General features: G+C 41.1%; 3 protein-coding genes across 3 annotated transcripts; all 3 read right to left on the bottom strand.

The window, feature by feature from the left end:
• Positions 1-1,468: 1,468 nt before the first annotated feature.
• Positions 1,469-2,447, bottom strand: LOC127785862 (uncharacterized). Its single transcript, XM_052313224.1, has 2 exons — positions 1,957-2,447; positions 1,469-1,838 (listed from the first exon to the last, which is right to left on the bottom strand). The coding sequence occupies exons 1-2, from the start codon at positions 2,445-2,447 to the stop codon at positions 1,469-1,471; spliced, it is 861 nt and encodes a 286-aa protein (XP_052169184.1).
• An 8,868-nt stretch (positions 2,448-11,315) lies between these two features.
• On the bottom strand, positions 11,316-11,748 carry LOC127785668 (uncharacterized). Its single transcript, XM_052313062.1, has one exon. It carries the CDS (start codon positions 11,631-11,633, stop codon positions 11,316-11,318), a length of 318 nt encoding a protein of 105 aa, XP_052169022.1. The 5' UTR covers positions 11,634-11,748.
• Positions 11,749-16,144: 4,396 nt separating this feature from the next.
• Positions 16,145-16,624, bottom strand: LOC127785636 (uncharacterized). Its single transcript, XM_052313037.1, has one exon. The coding sequence runs from the start codon at positions 16,552-16,554 to the stop codon at positions 16,222-16,224; it is 333 nt and encodes a 110-aa protein (XP_052168997.1). The 5' UTR covers positions 16,555-16,624; the 3' UTR covers positions 16,145-16,221.
• Positions 16,625-17,970: the final 1,346 nt, after the last annotated feature.

The following is a 17,970-nucleotide window of genomic DNA, read 5'->3' as shown; positions in this document are numbered from 1 at the left end:
ATTCACTTGAAAAGCGACATTCTTTTAGTGTTTCTTGAAATAAAATCTTCAATGATAGCTTCATATTGATTCTCCCCAGCATACCACCCTCAAGTGCTATGATAGCCAAACCATTAAGTCTTTCTTGTGACATTGTAGATCGCAAGTATGACTTCGATAGCTTCAATTTAGAAAAACTCCATTCTGCCGATGCAATAGTCACAGGAATGGTCAATAAAATTCTATATACAATAGTTGCATTGGGAAAACAATCATGCCGCTTCAAAAACTTCAAAATTTCACCAGGGCCCAACTTTTCTTTGGGAATGAAACTTTGGAGAAAAATCAACTCGACATGCAATTCAGTAGCATCAATATCAAATTTTCCATCCTTTTTAAGTGCAGCCTCGAGATGATCACAGGAAGATTTCAAGTCATTGCTATCCTTTGATAGCAATGTGTCAGAAGTAAACAAGAAGCCAAAAATCTTTTGATAACCTTGATATTGTTCAAATCTCTTGGTGAGAGAGGAAATAGCTTGATCAACAACATGAATAAAATAGTTGATTCTAAATGAATCCTCTGCAGTTTGTGAGGCAACACTTTCTTCACCTCGGTTCTCATCAAAATGTCTCTTTCTTTTAATTTCACGCTTTTTATGAAATGTTGTACCAATATTCAAGTGCAATTTCTTTAGACATCTTCAATGCATTTAAGAAGCCAGTTTGTCTATAACCTTTGAAGAAAGAAATTAGCCCCTGCACTTTCTCAACTGCAACATCAATAAGCATATCCTTTCCTTGCAAGCTCTTACTTACTAAATTAACTGCATATAAAACTTCATACCAAATAACTATCGTCACCAAAAATTCATACTCTCCAAGTTCATTATTTGCCAAACCTTTAGCTTCACTACTAGTTAATGGTTCATTATCACTTTCAGACACTTGGAGTAGAGCCTCACATATCTTTGCACATTGAAATCTAATAGCTTTTACACTTTCAACACGACTCTCCCACCGAGTAGTTGACACTGACTTGAGAATCAATCCTGTCATATTATCTTTTAGAATATGCCATTTCTTAGTAGAATTAGCAAAAGTAGTATAGATCCGTTGTATGATTGCAAAAAGGTCTTTAGCCTTACCACGAGTCTTTGACATATCACAGAGTGCCAAGTTGAGGCTATGGCAACAGCAAGAAGAATAGAAAGCTCTAGGATTTATATCCAAAAGATTCTTTTGTACCCCTTGATGTTTTCCTTTCATATTTGACCCATTGTCATAGCCTTGTCCTCTCATATCATCAATATCTAGATCAAGATCCTTTAGTTATTTCTCTAGCACATCAAAAATTCCTTGCCCAGTTGTATCATTTATATTCAAAAAACCTAGGAAGGATTCCTCAATGGAAACATTACCTTAAGATAAATCAACATATCTTATAATTAAAGACATTTGTTCTCGGTGGCTTGCATGTGGAGTACAATCTAGTATGACCGAGAAATATTTTGGCTCTTTATTTTCTTCATAATTTCAACCTTAACATCACAAGCAAGCAAATGTATCAACTCATTTTGAATCCTAGGTCCGAGATAATGAACATGAGTTTCCTCATTTGTAATACGCCGAATATGTTCTTGAATAACCGGGTCAAACTCAGCCAACATTTCTACCATGCCCAAGAAATTTCCATTGCTATCTTCATATAGTTTGCTCTTAGAACCACGGAATGCTAAATTATGCTTAGCTAGGAATTTTACAATTACAAGAATTCTGAACAAAACCTTTCTCCAATGATCCTTTTCTTTCTCAAGTTGTCGTTGTGCAGCTTTATCAATAGTTTGATCCTTCTGCAATCTATTACACAATTCATACCAATTGGTCATATTTGAAACATGATTTGGACTTGTTTCATGTTCTCTAAGTCTAGAACTCAAATGTGACCAGTCATTGAACCCCTCATTTGCTAACTGACCTTTGATAGCGATGCTCTCTTCCTTTTGTAAATAATTTGCAACAGAAACAAAATACTCTATCAAGTTCCTTGGAATAAACAAGCCAATCTCTATCATACTTCTCTCTGTTTGATAGGATTCTGGTGTATAATAATGCAGATCTCCTAAACAATCTATCTTTAGGACCTTTCTGAATTGATAAGTCCCTTTTAGGACCTAATTGAGCAAGAATGTCAAGTTGTTTAGCATCAAGAGAATCCCAATACCTTGGATCAAAAATTTCAGGCTGAAAAGCAGTGTCTGAACTGTCCAAATCGACATGGACACTACTGTCATCAACATTATCACCATCACCATGATTTTCCACTTGTTCATGTGTGCTCTCACTAAGAACATCGTCAGCAGTGGTTTCTATCTCTGTTTCACCATCATTAGGTTCATTGGCAACATCACTATCAAGTGTCTGATCACCGGATGGACCTTGTGATTCTTTTGTAATATACCTAAACATAGCCCCTCTCTGAGATTGAGTTAGATCTTCTATTCTTTTTTTTTTCTTATTACGCTTTTCATAGTCGGAGTCATATTTCCTATTCCGATTTGTTCAAGACATGTCTTCAAAATTAAAATACAGGATGTAACTATGTAAAGACAAAAATTGATTTAATGTATACAGTAGATGAACCTAAAAGCATAATAATCTATACATGATACACTAAAATTAGAGAATAGGGATTAGAGGATTACATTACCAGATTGCTGATTAGAGTAGGCGACCAGCCAGTAGCCGACTAGGCATAGGGGACAGGGGCGTCGGCACTCAGGCCGTCAGGCGCTGCAGCCGGCAAGGACTTACTCCCTCCGTCCCAAAAAAAAGGCAAACCCTAGGTTTCGTGCCAACGTTTGACTGTCCGTCTTATATGAAATTTTTTTATAATTAGTATTTTCATTGTTGTTAGATGACAAAACATGATTAATACTTTATGCGTGACTTATCTTTTTAATTTTTTTATAATTTTTTCAAATAAGACGGACGGTCAAACGTTGGACACGGAAACCTGGGTTTGTTTTTTTTTGGGACGGAGGGAGTAGGCAGGCAGAGGCAGGTAGGCCCACCGATGATGGGTCACAGGCGACAGGCGTCAGTTTCTCAGTTCTATCCTCCAGGCGGCGACGACGACATGGCGTTAGGACTTAGCGATGACACCGCGGTAGTGTGCCAAATGCGAACAGAGAGAGAGAGAGGCGAGGCGTCATTTCGTTTTCTGTGCGATGCCGCGATCGAAGGCGGAACAACGTAAACAAAAGAAGAAACAAATAACAGATTTTCATGGTTAATTGGGCTACCAAATTACTTATTGGGCTACATCTATATACATATATAGTGTTGGAGTTTTGGGCCAAGGAGGCCCTGAAAATTGGGGGTCCTATGCAGGCGTGCTGGCCGCAAAGCCCCAGGGACATGCCTGCCCTGGGTTGGGAGAGAGATAGAGAGAGCGGGGGAGGGGGAGTGCTCGTCACGAGCCGCCGCTACCCCCTCGCCCCTCGTGACTTGCCAGTCGCCACCACCACCACCAGTGTGGAGAAGAGAAACATGATGAGCCGAGCAGGGAGGAAGGCCCGAATTGGAAAGAGAAAGGGGAGAGAGAGAGATAAGGGGGAGAAAGAGAGGAGGAAGAAGGGAAGGAGAGAGAGAGGATGACATTTGGGTCCCACATGCTGACTTAGCCGGTTGGACTAGGTCAACAAGCCACATCAGTGAAAACCACCGAGAAAGTTATTTTACACCAGTTTTAATATTTGGGGATCGAGAAATATGAATCAGATCGGACCTATATTTGAAGGGAGTTAGAGGGCCTATTTGGGAGAGCTTCTAGCAGCTGCAACTTTCCGCAGAATCTTCAAGTCCCCCAAACAGTTCAAGACTACGTTTGTTGGAATTCCTAACAGCTGCAGTTTCTTACATAATCTCTAGCTCCCCCAAAGAGTCCAGGTTGTCATCCAGATTTTGAATTATGAGAGTATGTAGTTATAGAATCTAGAATATAAACTAAAAGCCAGAAGTTAGAAATCAATGTTTTTTTAGATTCTCAGAAGCTAACTATCAACCAACATATTTTGTTTGTCAGAGCTCCAAGTCCTAAATTGAACTCCAGGAGTTGGGTCTGGAGTGGAGTTCTGAAGCAGCCTAACCACAATTTCACATCTCTAGTTTATTTTGTGAGAACGTTTCACCCAGCTCTACTCCCATTCTAGGTAAAGCTAAAACTCTTTGGCTTACTTGAGTTATAGGAGAGGTGGAGGTGGAGGTGGAGCTGTGCTAAACAGACCCTTGTAATCTTAAACTTTTCAATCAGGGCCAAAATTGGTACTCCGAAACTTGAAGGCTCAACTGTTCTCGTGCCAAACACGACGGCCTGCACTGTGGGCCGAAAGCCCATCACTTGGACCAGCTCATCAAATCCCATCGAGTTCTCTCCGGGCGCGGGCGCGGTCCATCCCATTGCATTCCCAACTGCCTACCTGAAACGATCATCGGTGATTCGAGAGGCCACAAACCTAGACGGAATCTTGCTAATTAATCCTGCCGGCCATGAGAACCTTGAATAGTACAATAGTAAATCCTTAACTTGCCGAGATATCATCAGCGAGAAAGATTTTCTACTACAAAACTAGTTGTACTGATCGACCGTTCCCAGAGTTTGGAATTTCGTTTCGAAATTTCCGAAATTTCGGTTATTTCGCCCCCCACCGGCAAGTTTATATCTCGCCCGAAATTTTTGCTTTTTTTTGCAATTTTTTATGAATTTGGTCAAATTTTATTCAAATTCATTTCAAATTTCAAATAATTACGGCCAAAAAAATTCAAAATTTCCGAAATTTCAAAGCCTCCGACAGAAATAGTAATTTCGAATTTTAAAACCCTGATCGTTCCCCACTTTGAGAACGTTACGTACATGGGCGCCTACTCCTCATCCGCTAGACCGAACGCCACGGCGTGGTCGTGATTGTCGCCGTCGTCGTCATCGTCCGCCACCACCAGTCGCTACGCCGGTGAGGGCTCCGGCTCCGGCTCGGCAGCCGTCGCTGTAAGGTCGAGCGGGCACCACGTGTTCGAGATACGCGACTACTCCATCCTCAAGGCGATCACCCCCCAACACCAAGTGCGTCAAGTCCGGCTTGTCAACGCCGAGGAGCGTGTCCGGCCGCTCCCGTCGCTAGCCGTTGGGGTGAGAGAGGTGTTGGGGGAGAGGGGAGGTGAAAATGCGGACGAGAGGTGGTGGGGGAGAGGAGATGGTGAGAGATGAGTGAGGAAGTGAAGAGAGGGAGATGAGTAGAGGACTTGACGTTGGGAGGGAGGAGACAAAAGGAGAGGGATATGACGTCTCCTTATCTTGTGCAGGCCAAAATCTACCGCCGGCAAAAATCCCTTCTTCGCATGTAGATTTCTTATGAATTTTCACAAACGATCTTTACTACTCCCTCCGTTTTAGGTTATAAGACGTTTTGACTTTGGACAAAGTCAAACTATTCTAAGTTTGACTAATTTTATAGAAAAAATAGTAATATTTTTAACCAAAGACAATATATTATGAAAATTTATTCAATTATACATTTAATGAAACTTATACTGGTGTTGTAAATATTACTACTTTTTTCTACAGAGTTAGGCAAACTTAGAGTAGTTTAACTTTAACCAAAGTCAAAACGTCTTATAACCTAAAACGGAGAGAATAGACATTATCTAAATCTTTTTACATACAATATTTTTTTTAACCCAACTAGTCTAGGAAAAACAAAAGGGGAAATGTTCGCAAAAATTGTTTTTTAAGTAATGCCACACATACCATGTACACCAAGTCAATCAATGATACGTAGTGCATTTCATCTTTAACACGCCCACAGCTAAAGAGTGTGGGTGGCCGGACGCAAAGACTAATTGAACCGAAACAACTGAACAGGAAATCTGGATATAGGACGGCCTTTGGTCATTGATTCATTGCTGCAAAACTGATGCGATGAAGAGACGGGGTGAAAACGGTATGAAAATTTCCCGACTGTACCGATACCGTTTCCGCAAAACTAATATAATAATAATATTTTTACCGATGTTACCGTTTTGAAAATTTAGTTTTTTTTAATTTCTGTCAGCGTAGCATTGAAGTTGACACTAAATAGATGAATTTATAAATATGGAAATTTCCCGACCGTTTCCGTTCGTTTTCGAAAAAATAATAAAATAATGTACCGTTTCCGACCATTTCCGACCGTTTTCATCCCTAGATGAAGTCACGTTGTGAAATCATGTGTGATGAATAATTAGTAAAAGTAATTATTGTTTGGTTCAAGTTGGGAGAAATCATTACTAATGTTAAATTTAGGGCCTTCTTGATCACTTCCATTACCCAGAGCTCGATCTTTTCTCATAACAGCTTAGAGAACAAGTAAATATCTATCTATTATATACTAAAAGTCCATTAAACTTCTTACAAACGCTCCTAATTCACCACGTGTCATCCTATAAACGTTCCTAAGTCGCTACGTGGCACTATAATAAATTAGAGAAATTTCTAAAAATTCCCTAGCAATTGATTTTCATTAAATTAGGTGTACCCATTATTTACCACCATTAGATTTATCAAAAGAAAAATTGCCTAACCCCAGACCAGGTCCACCTTGGGCATGTACTTATATTACTACTAGCAAAAGTACCCGTGCGTTGCACCGGGTGATTACGGAGTGTGTATATTGACCAAAAGTGTTGTTTAGTTTAGCAAAAGTGTCCGTCCGTTGCACCGAGAAACGTACAGATCAGAAAAATATGCAATTAATTAAAATACAGATTCGCTGAAATATTTGGTATTTTTAAGTAGGTATGTGTATAATTAAATAAATTTACAAGTAAATCAAGTGTGAGAAATAAAATGATATGGTTAAATTTAATTTTATTAAATTCTCCATGATTAGTTGCGCTCTTTGAAATTTTATTGGAATTTTCAGAGCTAAATTGCTAATTTTAATAATGCAAACATCATTTAACAATTATTTAATTAGAAAAAGAAAGAAAAATACTTCCTTTTAGGTTTGCTTCAAAATAAACACATAATAACTATATTTGTAATGCTTCTGAAAAAAAATAAATTACTAAAAATGAACTTCTTCTCTTTTTCTTCGGCCCGAGGGACCTAAAATAGACTTATTTCCGTCCGTTGCCAGTCGGCCCACGACCTTATGAAAACCCTAACCGTAACCCTAACTCTCCCCCTCCCCCCCAAGCCGAGTCGGCCGCCTCCCCCACTCCCGACGCCGCCTCTCGCCCTCCCCCTCTCCCCACCGGCGCCGCTTCCCCTCCCCTCCCCTCCGGCGGCGCTGCTACCTCTCCCCATCTCCCGCCTCTCCCTCTCCCCCCAGCCGACCGCCTCTCCCACCACCGGCGCTCTTCCCCCACGCTAGCTGTCGTGGCGGCGGCGGCGCCCTTTCCCCATACTAGCGGCCGCGGCTTCTCCCACGGCGAGCGGCGGCGGCGCCCTTCACCACGCTAGCGGCAGTGGCGGCGGTGGCTCTCCTTCCCATCTCGCCGACACGGCGCAGCGACGGCGGGGTGCGGCGAAGACGGCGGCGACGGCCGTCCCTCTCCCTCTCCCCGTCAGCGTCGACAGCGGCATCGGCTTCGTCCGAGGGTGGATCCATTAACGGTGGCGGCCACCGCGGGCGGATCCAACAGCGGCGCTCCCTCCGGAGGCGGTGGTGGCGTCGACGGCCGCCGTTTTTTTTTTTGCAATTTTTTTTCCATGGCTATTGCTAACCGAATCGAATTGAGCACGTGGACGAACGGGACGAAAATAGATGTGACGAAAGGAAAAATATGAATATTTATATTAGTTATAGATTATAGAAAAAATACCAGTGCGTTGCAACGAGTAAACTAAAATTATATTAAATATAAAAATATTAGATGATTAGGATTTAGTTTTACATGATATGAGCTCTTTAAGAAAATCTATTCCTAATGAAATAAAAAAAGTTCAATTTAAGGGACCTCAAGTGAACTTATTCCGTGCGGAGTAGAACAAATTCGGGACAACTTTAGGGACATTAAGTAAACTTATTCTGTGACAAGCGGCCCAATAGTGTGGGCGGCCTGGGAAGGCCCGACGAGGGAGAAGCTGAGCGGTTCGATCTGATGGATGGTACTGATTGATCGCGCCCTATATATAAAAGTTGAAAGATCAAACCCTAACCCTAAAAACATTCCCCACCCCCTCCCTCTCTCTCAGTGGCGCCGCCTCTCTCCCTCCGCCGCTCCTCTACCCCCCCGGCGGCACCGCTCCTCCTCCCCCTCTCCCTCCACAGCGGCGCCTCTCCCCTCCCCCTCCAAAGCGGGGCCGCTCCCCCTCCCCCTCGCCCTCCACAGCGGCGCCTCAACCCCCTCTTTCTCGCCTCCCTCGTGCGACGGATCCGGCGTCGGCGGCGACCGTGGGTGGATCCGGCCGTGGTGGTGGCGGCCGAGGACGGATCCGGCGGCGGCGGCTCCCTTCAACCCCTCTCGCCTCCCTCCCGCGGTGGATCTGACGGCGGTGGTGGCGTCGACGCCGACCGCATGTGGGCTCGGCGGCTGCTGCTCCCCCTCCCCGGTGTGGCGACGTGGCTGGGAGCGGCGGTGGGCTCGAGAGCCGGTCGCGGCGGAAGGCGGCGATATCGACGACGACGACGGACGACAGCGACAATGGCGGCGACGACGGCGACCACGAGGAGGGCGGCTCCGGTAGGCAGCTAGGGTTAGGGTTTGGATTTTATTTTTGATTTGGGATGTTGATTTTGTCGAGATTGATGGTTTTGATTTGGGATTGTAATTGAGTGATTTTGTGATTCATATAGTTTGAGAATTGGGGGCAAAAAGTTTGGGAACAATCGGGAATTTTTTTTTATCCGACTGGGATTTTTTGGGGGTGGGGGAGGGACGAAAAATCCCCTGGCGGACGATGTGATGACCGGAAAAATACGAATATTTATATTAGTTATAGATATGTATGTAAGAACCTTTTTTTTTTCCACCTTAAGCCGGCCTGTACGTATTATGTATGCACGTTTGTTTTAAGGATAATACGTACGTACGTTACTTTCACCTCTTCTTCTCTCAATTTCTTCATATTTTTACACATATTTCTTCTCCTATTATCATACTTTATTAGTTAGAAAATATTTTTTTCTGTTAAACAATTCAGCAGCTATAACATCTAAATTATGGGTATGTTTAGATCCCAAAAATTTTTAGCCAAAAATGTTACATCAAATATTTGGACACATGTATAGAGCATTAAATATGGATGAAAAAACTAATTGTACAGTTTGCATGTAAATTGCGAGACGAATCTTTCGAGCCTGGTTTGAGAATGTGATGGTTTGAGAATGTGATGCTACAGTAAACATTTGCTAATGGCAGATTAATTACGCTTAATAAATTCGTCCCGCAGTTTACATGCGGAATCTATAATTTGTTTTTTATTAGTCTACGTTTAATACTTCAAATGTGTGCCCGTATACTTCAAAAAAGTTTTGGCCAAAGAACTAAACACGGCCTATACCACTAATTTTTAATCCGCTCATATCTTTCAATTTATTTATGACTAAATTTATAGCTAACTATAACATGTAAATAAACACTATAAAATGTATAAAACATAATTATATGTGTGCGTACTTTCTCTTCTTCTTTTCTCTCGCTCAACTCTTCCGTCTTATAATTTTTAACTAATTAACAACATAATACAAAAATAATCAATAATTACAAAAGCTAAATAATTATGATTCTTACGTCATATATGATTTTTAAAAGTTTATTTGAATTGTTAATGTATTCATAATTAAATAAATAATTTAAGATCTATATTACTCATATTTCACTGTATAAAAATAAACACCACCTGAGCTTGCAGACCTATCCTTTATGCATCATAACCAAATAGAAGAAACAAAGCATTATGAAAAATTAAATAAGTAATATATCACCTCAAATCATTGTATATCCTTTGTAGCGCACTTAAGACGTACATCACATGTACATCATAATTAAAAACAAAACCTTAGAAACTGTAAGAAAAGATATCTACTCATAAGTTTCATTTAATAGGTGGATCCATTATTTTTAACCAATAGATATAATTTTAGAATCTTAAGCCATCATGTGTTGCATCTTAAAATTTAGAAAAATCGGAAATCAGAAATTTTGATAAAATAAGGACCAACATGCATATTTTTTAAGTTGCACATATAATTTCTAATCTAACTATTGCTCTATTCATAACTAAACCAATAATTTAAAGATCCATAACCCCTATATTTTGAGCTGGTATAAAATAAAACTAAAAAAATAACATATCAATAGGCACTAAATTGAACTATTTGGAGAAAAATAAAATAAGTTTGTACTTTGCACTAAAATTGGACCAACCATTACATGTTTCATTTTTATAATAATTTTTAAATGCTTACATATTAATGGCCTTGCATCTATCCTATGCATATTAATGCTTACATATTTGCTACTATTAAATTTAATTTTTTGGACCCATATTGACTATATTTTCTTATAGATATAGATCATAAATATTACAAGGAAGCGAGGATCTATGATATATGATATGTGTTTGTTAATTTATATGTAAGTATGTAACAACTTGCGTGAATTTGAACCAACTAAAAACAGTAAAAACAGAACTAACTTGATGGTACAAATAGTTTTATTTACTAACAACAATAGTTCTTTAGGATTTGTTGAAAAATACCACTAAACATTTAATTAAACAAGACAAAACATTGTACTTTTAATTTACGTTTAATTTGTAGATTGTTTTCTAAACAAATTAAATAGATACTTTTGAAACATGGCAGGTTTTTATATGGACCATAGATAATTGTTTATACGAATGAATTAAATATTATATGTTTTAAAAGGTAACAAAAAGTTTGAATAAATTATCTAAGAAATGCCGATGAGAAAAATTATGGAGAAATAGTACTTCTAAAACATGGTAGTTTTATCCGGTTGATATTTCGTTTATATAAGTTTTTCAAACGCAGTATAAAATACATGCCCGCGCAATGCGCGGGCTACCTTTCTAGTTCATTCTAAAGACAATTTCGAATTTGCTGGTATGAAACAGTAGTTATATACATAAAAATCGGAGAAGCATCTCAGCCCATGTTTCATTCATTGATTTCAGCTATCAAATCTCAAAAATGAATAAAAGAATGGAGTGTACATATATACACTTCACAGAATCAAATTCAATCCCCTCTGTGTCAAAATTGTTCCCGGACAAAATCAAATCCTCTCCGAGCAGAAGCTACTATACATACGATCGATCGAAACTCCTCCTCACACGGCGGCGACGTCGTCGTAGACGACGACGGCCTGCGCGGTGTCAAACTCGAAGTCGAACCCCGACGGCGCGGTGGCGCGGAAGCCGCGGTCCCCCCATGCCGCCGCCGCCGCCATGGCGCCGGCGGACGACGACGACACCGCCTCGAACCTGAAGCCGGCCGCCACCACCTGCTTGCCTGCTGCAGCGCCGCCGTGATCCGCCGTGGTCTGCGGCGGCTTGTAGTACATGCGCGCCGTGTGCGGGCAGTGGGAGTGGAACCTCGCCGCGACGCGCACCCCCATGTCCAGCATCTCCACGTACCGCGACGACATCTCCTGATCGATCGATATGATTTCCTTCCAAAGCAAGCAAGCAAACGCGGCTCTGTTCAGCTCGCTCTTGATCTAAGCAATTCCGTTCTTTTTTTTGCTCCGAGCGCTGGGATCGATCGAGGAAGCGGGCGGCGGCTGGGTTATATATATGGTTGGAAGATCGATCGATCGGAGAGCTTGAGTTGGCGGAGGCGGTGGGGTGTGTTCGTCGTGGGTTTTGTGCATGGTGTGGTTCCTGGCTTTTCTTGGCGTGGGTGTGGGAGAAGAAGAAGAAGAAGAAGAAGAAGAGACTCAGTTTAAACGCGCCCCTTTGTGTTGCGCCTCGGCCAGAACTCAGAACGAGGCTATGGAGGCGGTTGGGTAGCGGTGGTTGCGCTTGCGCATGCGCGGAACGAGCGTTTGTGTTGTGTTGGAATGAATTATTGTAGATACAAAGCTTTCACTAATAGAGTTTTGAATGGACATGCAGGTGCAGTAATAGTACTATTGGTTAAGGGCTCATTCGGTTCACAGGATTTTCAAAACGTAGAAATAGGAAAAACGTAGGAATACTATAGGAATACATGTGCAAACCTATGGATTGAGAAACACAGGAATTTTTTCTATGTTGTTGAGCAAGCCAACCAAAGAAATGCAAACATTAGGTTGGAGTGGATTATTTTTTCCTATGCTTTTCCTTTAAAAATGGAGGAATGGAAAACTTTCCTATAGTTTTTCTATGGTGCATTCCTATGAAACGAATGGTAGTTTAAAACCTATTCCTATTCCTATGCTTTTCCTTTGCAATTCCTTTGAAACGAATAAGCCCTTATTATTTTCAATTTTTCTATATATTTATCGACAGATGTAATTACAGTACAATCGTTGTGTAATTACACTGTAACTTGCATGTTATTACACTGTAAGTATAATGTAACTTTCAAAAATCTCTCCGTAACATGTTGTTCCAGTAAAATGGAGATCGTGGGAACAAATCCTTTCACATATATGTGTGCTGTGATTTTTTTTTTCTTCCTCACCAGAACAAATCTTGTAATAGATCTAACGATTCAAAATTATGTGAAACTTACATACAAGTTACACTATAGTTACATGCAAATTACAGTGTAATTACATATAAGTTACAGTGTAATTACATTACGATTGCACTATAATTACATCTGTCAAATTTTTAGGAGAAAATTTATCAACAAATGTATAGGTGGTCCCATTTGTTTCCTTGGATTTTCCTCTTTTTTGGTTTAACTGACTGCAATTCTAAGCTCAACGCTTTTAATAATGGTGTCTGATCGTGAATTAATCAAGAAATTCCATGGAGTATTGTTTTTGTTATAAAATACTCCCTCCGTTTCGAAATGTTTGACGCCGTTGACTTTTTAGCATATGTTTGACCGTTCGTCTTATTCAAAAAATTTAAGTAATTATTAATTCTTTTCCTATCATTTGATTCATTGTTAAATATATTTTTATGTCAGCATATAATTTTACATATTTCACAAAAGTTTTTGAAACATGTGCTGTCTGCGGTGGAGGAGGAGCTGAGGGAGAGGACGTTGAGAGGTTGCCGATAGTGGAGGTGGAGCTGAGGGAGAGGAAGTTACAGGATGCCGATGGTGGAGGAGGAGGAGCCGACAGAGGCTCCCCAATATCTGGCCGTCGCGAGGCTACTATCTCAGTTGTTGCGAAGCTACTGGCAGTGGAGGAGGTGGAGCTGAGGGAGATCACGTCGCGAGGATGCTAGCAATGAAGGAGGAGGAGCCTATGGAGCCTTTACCAGATCCGATCATCGCAAGGCCACCGGCTGGTAGACAAGGAGCTGAGGCGCACGTCGGCCGCTCTCGTCGCTAGCCGCTGGGTGAGAGAGGTGATGGGGGAGAGAAGAAGGGTGAAAATACGGAGGAGAGGTGGTAGGGGAGAGGAAATGTGTGACAGAGGAATGATGAATTGAAGTTAGGAGAGGGAGAGGAGTAAAGGACTTAACGCTGGGGACGGAGCAGAGAAAAGGAGAGGGAGATGACGTATCCTTGTCATGTAAGGGCTAAAATCGATCGTCTGCAAAAATCCTATTTTTCATTCTAACCTCCTATGAGTTTTTTAGCCGGGTATTTAGTGAACACCATCCAAATTTTTTTATATACAGATTTTAGAGCTATGCGCATAATCGGAGCTAGTGCGTTACCCTGAAAAGTACTATCTCTGTCCCAAAAAGCCAGTCATTCTGCTGTTGAAGAAATGTCCCGTAAAATTTGTCGCTCTAGCATCTGCCCACTTAACTTAGCATCTAGTCTATTCCATCGAATCATTCTAACCCTCCTGATTCTACCTAGTAATAATTACTCTTTCCTTGTGCAACAGTGCCACTACTAGTACCATGCATGTACCATGCAATAGATAGCAGTACAAGTACTAGGGACAAGGATTTTCTACACCTAGGTGCCATAGCACCTATCATTTGCATGCGACTCAAATAAAATCAGACAGTGAATAGTACCCGTACAGTGCAGATAAAATTTGTTATTTTTTTTCTTCATATATCGATCGAATTTAGACTTGCATGTTTGCATACTGTCCTATATTATCATGGACTATCTTATCAAATTTTATGAATTTTTTATACAACTGTTTAAATTATATGCATACACCTAGGTGCCATGGCACTTAGGTGTAGAAAATATTTCTGTATTTTTTCTTACAATATGAAGTGACAAATGCAACCACTAAATAGGGACAATATGGTAAATTTTACTTTCGGTTAATTTATCCGGCCAACCTTTTTTTTCTTACAATATGAAGTGACAAATGTAACCACTAAATAGGAGCAATATGGTAAATTTTACTTCCGGTTAATTTATTCGGCCAACCTTAAAACGACTGGCTTTCTCCTGAACAGAGGGAGTATCTTCATATAAGATTATTTTTTGAGATTTATCAAAATCCACGTCATTTCTATACAATCGTACTGGATTTTTCACATTTTGGTCCTTTTGAAAAACTTATTTCGCAAATAGACCCCTGAAAAAACTTATCCCAGAAATGGTCCTTTTTGGGGCGCTAGAGTGGCTGGCGCCGTCATCCAACAGGACGGCGCCAGCCTCTCTGGCTCCGTCCTTCTGCCACCGTGGCGCACGCGAACCGACGTGGCAGGAGGAGGGCGCCAGCGTGGCTGGCGCCGCCGCCTCCATTCCTGTTTCTCTGTATAGAGTTGCAACGGTGTCATTTTTATTTTATTTTTTCAGATGTTTTTTCACACTCAGGATCACAATACAACCAACCACAAAAAAAAATTTAAACTCGAACTACCACTTAGCTAAGTCTGAAAATATCTAGCACCTTCACTAAAATTAGACCATAACTCCTTTAGTAAAACTCTTTGATCAGCATGTTAAACATAATGCACTCTACCACTATATGAAATTACTTAATCTAATTCAAAATATAACCACATGAAATGACATATATAAGTTAAACAGTACATAGAGATGTAATTTTTTTATTTTTATTTCATTTTTTTGATATTTTTTTCACACTTAGGAGAACATAGGAACCAACCGTATAAAAAATAAACTCAAACGGACAAAATATGTGACATGTAGAATTTTTCAAAACTCTACCGAAACGGACAAAATATGTCATCTATTAAAATAGGCGTAACTTTCTCATACGGACTCGGAATCAGGCAAATAATATATGCACGGACATCTACAGAAAAAGCTACATTCAATTCTCCCCAGCTTTGCCGGGTTCGGCGATATTAAAACCTCCAAATTCCGCTTGCAAGATTGTGTTTTCGAGGAGAGAAGTTTTTCGGTGGAGCTTTGGAAAATTCCACATGCCACATGTTTCGTCCGTTTGAGTTTATTTTTTACATGGTTGGTTCCTATGAGTTCCTAAGTGTGAAAAAAATATCAAAAAAATAAAATAAAAATAAAAAAGTTGCACATCTCTCTCCTCTGCACTAGTTCAGAGAGAGAGGAGAGGAGAGGAAAAATTCTACATGTCACATATTACGTCCATTTGAGTTTAATTTTTCTATGGTTGGTTCTTGTGTATCCCTAAGCGTGAAAAAAATATCAAACAAATAAAACAAAAATAAAAAATTTCGGGGGGGGAGGGGGGCGCCAGCCACTCTGGCGCACTCCCCCTAGCCACCTCAGCATCGCCCCGCCACGTCGGCAGGGGAACGGCGCCAAAGAGGCTGGCGTCGTCCTGTTGAACGACGGCGCCAGCCACTCTGGTGCCCCAAAAAGGACCATTTTTGGGATAAGTTTTTCTAGGGGTCTATTTGCAAAATAAGTTTTTCAAAAGGACCAAAATGTGAAAAATCCAGTACAATCGTAGATGCCAACGCAAATATGCTGGTAAGTATGAGACAGTAGTTGTATACGTCAAAATCGGAGAAGCATCAACCAATGTTTCTTCCATTAATTTCAGCTATCAAATCTCAAAAATAACAATAAAACAGAGTGTACATAGGTACATTACATTTACATAATCAAATTCAATCCCTTTGTGTCAAAATTGTTTCCGGGAGAAAATCAAATCCTCTCCGGCCAAAGCTACTATATATACGATCGATCGAAACTCCTCCTCACACGACGGCGACGTGGTCGTAGACGACGACGGCCTGCGCGGTGTCAAACTCGAAGTCGAACCCCGACGGCGCGGTGGCGCGGAAGCCGCGGTCCTCCCATGCCGCCGCCGCCGCCACCGCCATGGCGCCGGCGGACGACGACGTCACCGCCTCGAACCTGAAGCCGGCCGCCACCTGCTTGCCTGCTGCAGCGCCGCCGTCCCCGCGGCCGCTGTGATCCGCCGTGGTCTGCGGCGGCTTGTAGTACATGCGCGCCGTGTGCGGGCAGTGGGACTGGAACCTCGCCGCGACGCGCACCCCCATGTCCAGCATCTCCACGTACCGCGACATCTCCTGATACGATTTCCGGCTCACTCTGATCTTGAATTGATTTTCTTCTTCTCCGAGCAGCTGCGAGGAGGCAAGGCCGCAGGGGCGGCGGGGAAAGATGGATTTCGAAGGGGAATCGGGCGATGGCTGGGTTATATATGGTTGGAAGATCGTTCGGAGAGCTTGACATGGCGGAGGTGGTGGTGTACGTGTTTGGCGTGTGCTTCGTGCATGGTGTGGTTGACTGGTTGCTGGCTTTTCTTGGCGTTGGTGGGGGAAGAAGAAGAAGAAGAAGGCGAGACTCAGTTTAAACGTGCACCTTGTGTCTCTCTCGGTCAGCGCGACTATGGAGGCGGTTGCCGGTTGGGTAGTGGTGGTTACGCTTGAGATTGAACGAGCTCAGGGTGTGGGTGGGATTTGTTGGAGGCCAACACATATATTAGCGGATTATCGAATCCGTTCCTTTCAAAAAAACAGTAGAGGTGCGAGAAGATGTTTGTAGTTTCGAGTCGACAGTAATAGAGATATAAGAACTTGTAAAACACCCGTGCACTTTCCTTTACCCTCGACAATATCACACAAGCAAAAATAGATAGAGATAAAGGGTGTAACTCTCTCTCTATTAGATCTATTGTCGTTCATTGAGTATAAGCAACCTCAAACCCTACCCCAATATAAATATAGGAGATAAATCTTATTTCTTGCCTGATTCGGATTGACCAACAAGAAATTTATCTTTTTTAAAAAAACTTTTCTCCAAGAGATTTGTTTTATAATAGGATTAACTCAACAAAGTCTTAAAACGACACCCACATATTCAACAATAGCCTAAGTGCAAATAGCCTCTAAAAATTCAACAATATCGGCCTATTTGTTTACTTAATGTCAGTTTCAAAATTTTTACTAAAATTGCTACAAATAAAATTTCTGGAGTGGCTCAGAAGGTTTTTTTAGTCCCACACAGATAGCTTTTATACCTAGGAGAAATGTTATGGAGGGGGTTATTATTTTTCATGAAACGTACATGAGTTGCGCCGGAAAAAAGAGTGGTGTACGTTTTAAGGTTGATTTTGAAAAAGCTTATGATAAAGTAAAATGTTCTTTTGTTCAACAAACGTTGAGAATTAAGGGTTTCTCGCAAAAAAAAGGTGTGATTGGATTTCTTCTTTTATCCAAAGTGGACTTGTTCACATTAAAGTGAATGATCATGTGGGATCAAATTTTCAAACATATACGGGTTTAAGGCAAGGGGACCCATTATCTTCAATTCTTTTTAATATAGTTGCTGATATGTTAGCTATATTAATAAAGAGAGCAAAAGGTAATGGTCAAATTTCTGGAGTGGTCCCTCATCTGGTTGATGATGGTTCATCTATCTTACAATATGCTGATGATACTATCATTTTTAAGCATGATTTGCAGAAAGCTAAAAATATG

The sequence above is a fragment of the Oryza glaberrima genome, chromosome 10, assembly GCF_000147395.1.
Source record: "Oryza glaberrima chromosome 10, OglaRS2, whole genome shotgun sequence".
In the NCBI taxonomy this organism is placed as follows: Eukaryota; Viridiplantae; Streptophyta; class Magnoliopsida; order Poales; family Poaceae; genus Oryza; species Oryza glaberrima.
The sequence above is the reverse complement of the archived record's forward strand: the minus strand, read 5'-3'. Positions and strand labels throughout refer to the sequence as shown.

Excerpts from the sequence above, each read along its gene's own strand:
- LOC127785862 (XM_052313224.1), bottom strand. The coding sequence starts at position 2,447 with ATGTTTAGGTATATTACAAAAGAATCACAAGGTCCATCCGGTGATCAG. Across the intron at positions 1,839-1,956 it reads AGAGAGCATCGCTATCAAAG|ATTGCAGAAGGATCAAACTA; the intron begins GTCAGTTAGCAA and ends ATTGTGTAATAG.
- LOC127785668 (XM_052313062.1), bottom strand. The coding sequence starts at position 11,633 with ATGTCGTCGCGGTACGTGGAGATGCTGGACATGGGGGTGCGCGTCGCG.
- LOC127785636 (XM_052313037.1), bottom strand. The coding sequence starts at position 16,554 with ATGTCGCGGTACGTGGAGATGCTGGACATGGGGGTGCGCGTCGCGGCG.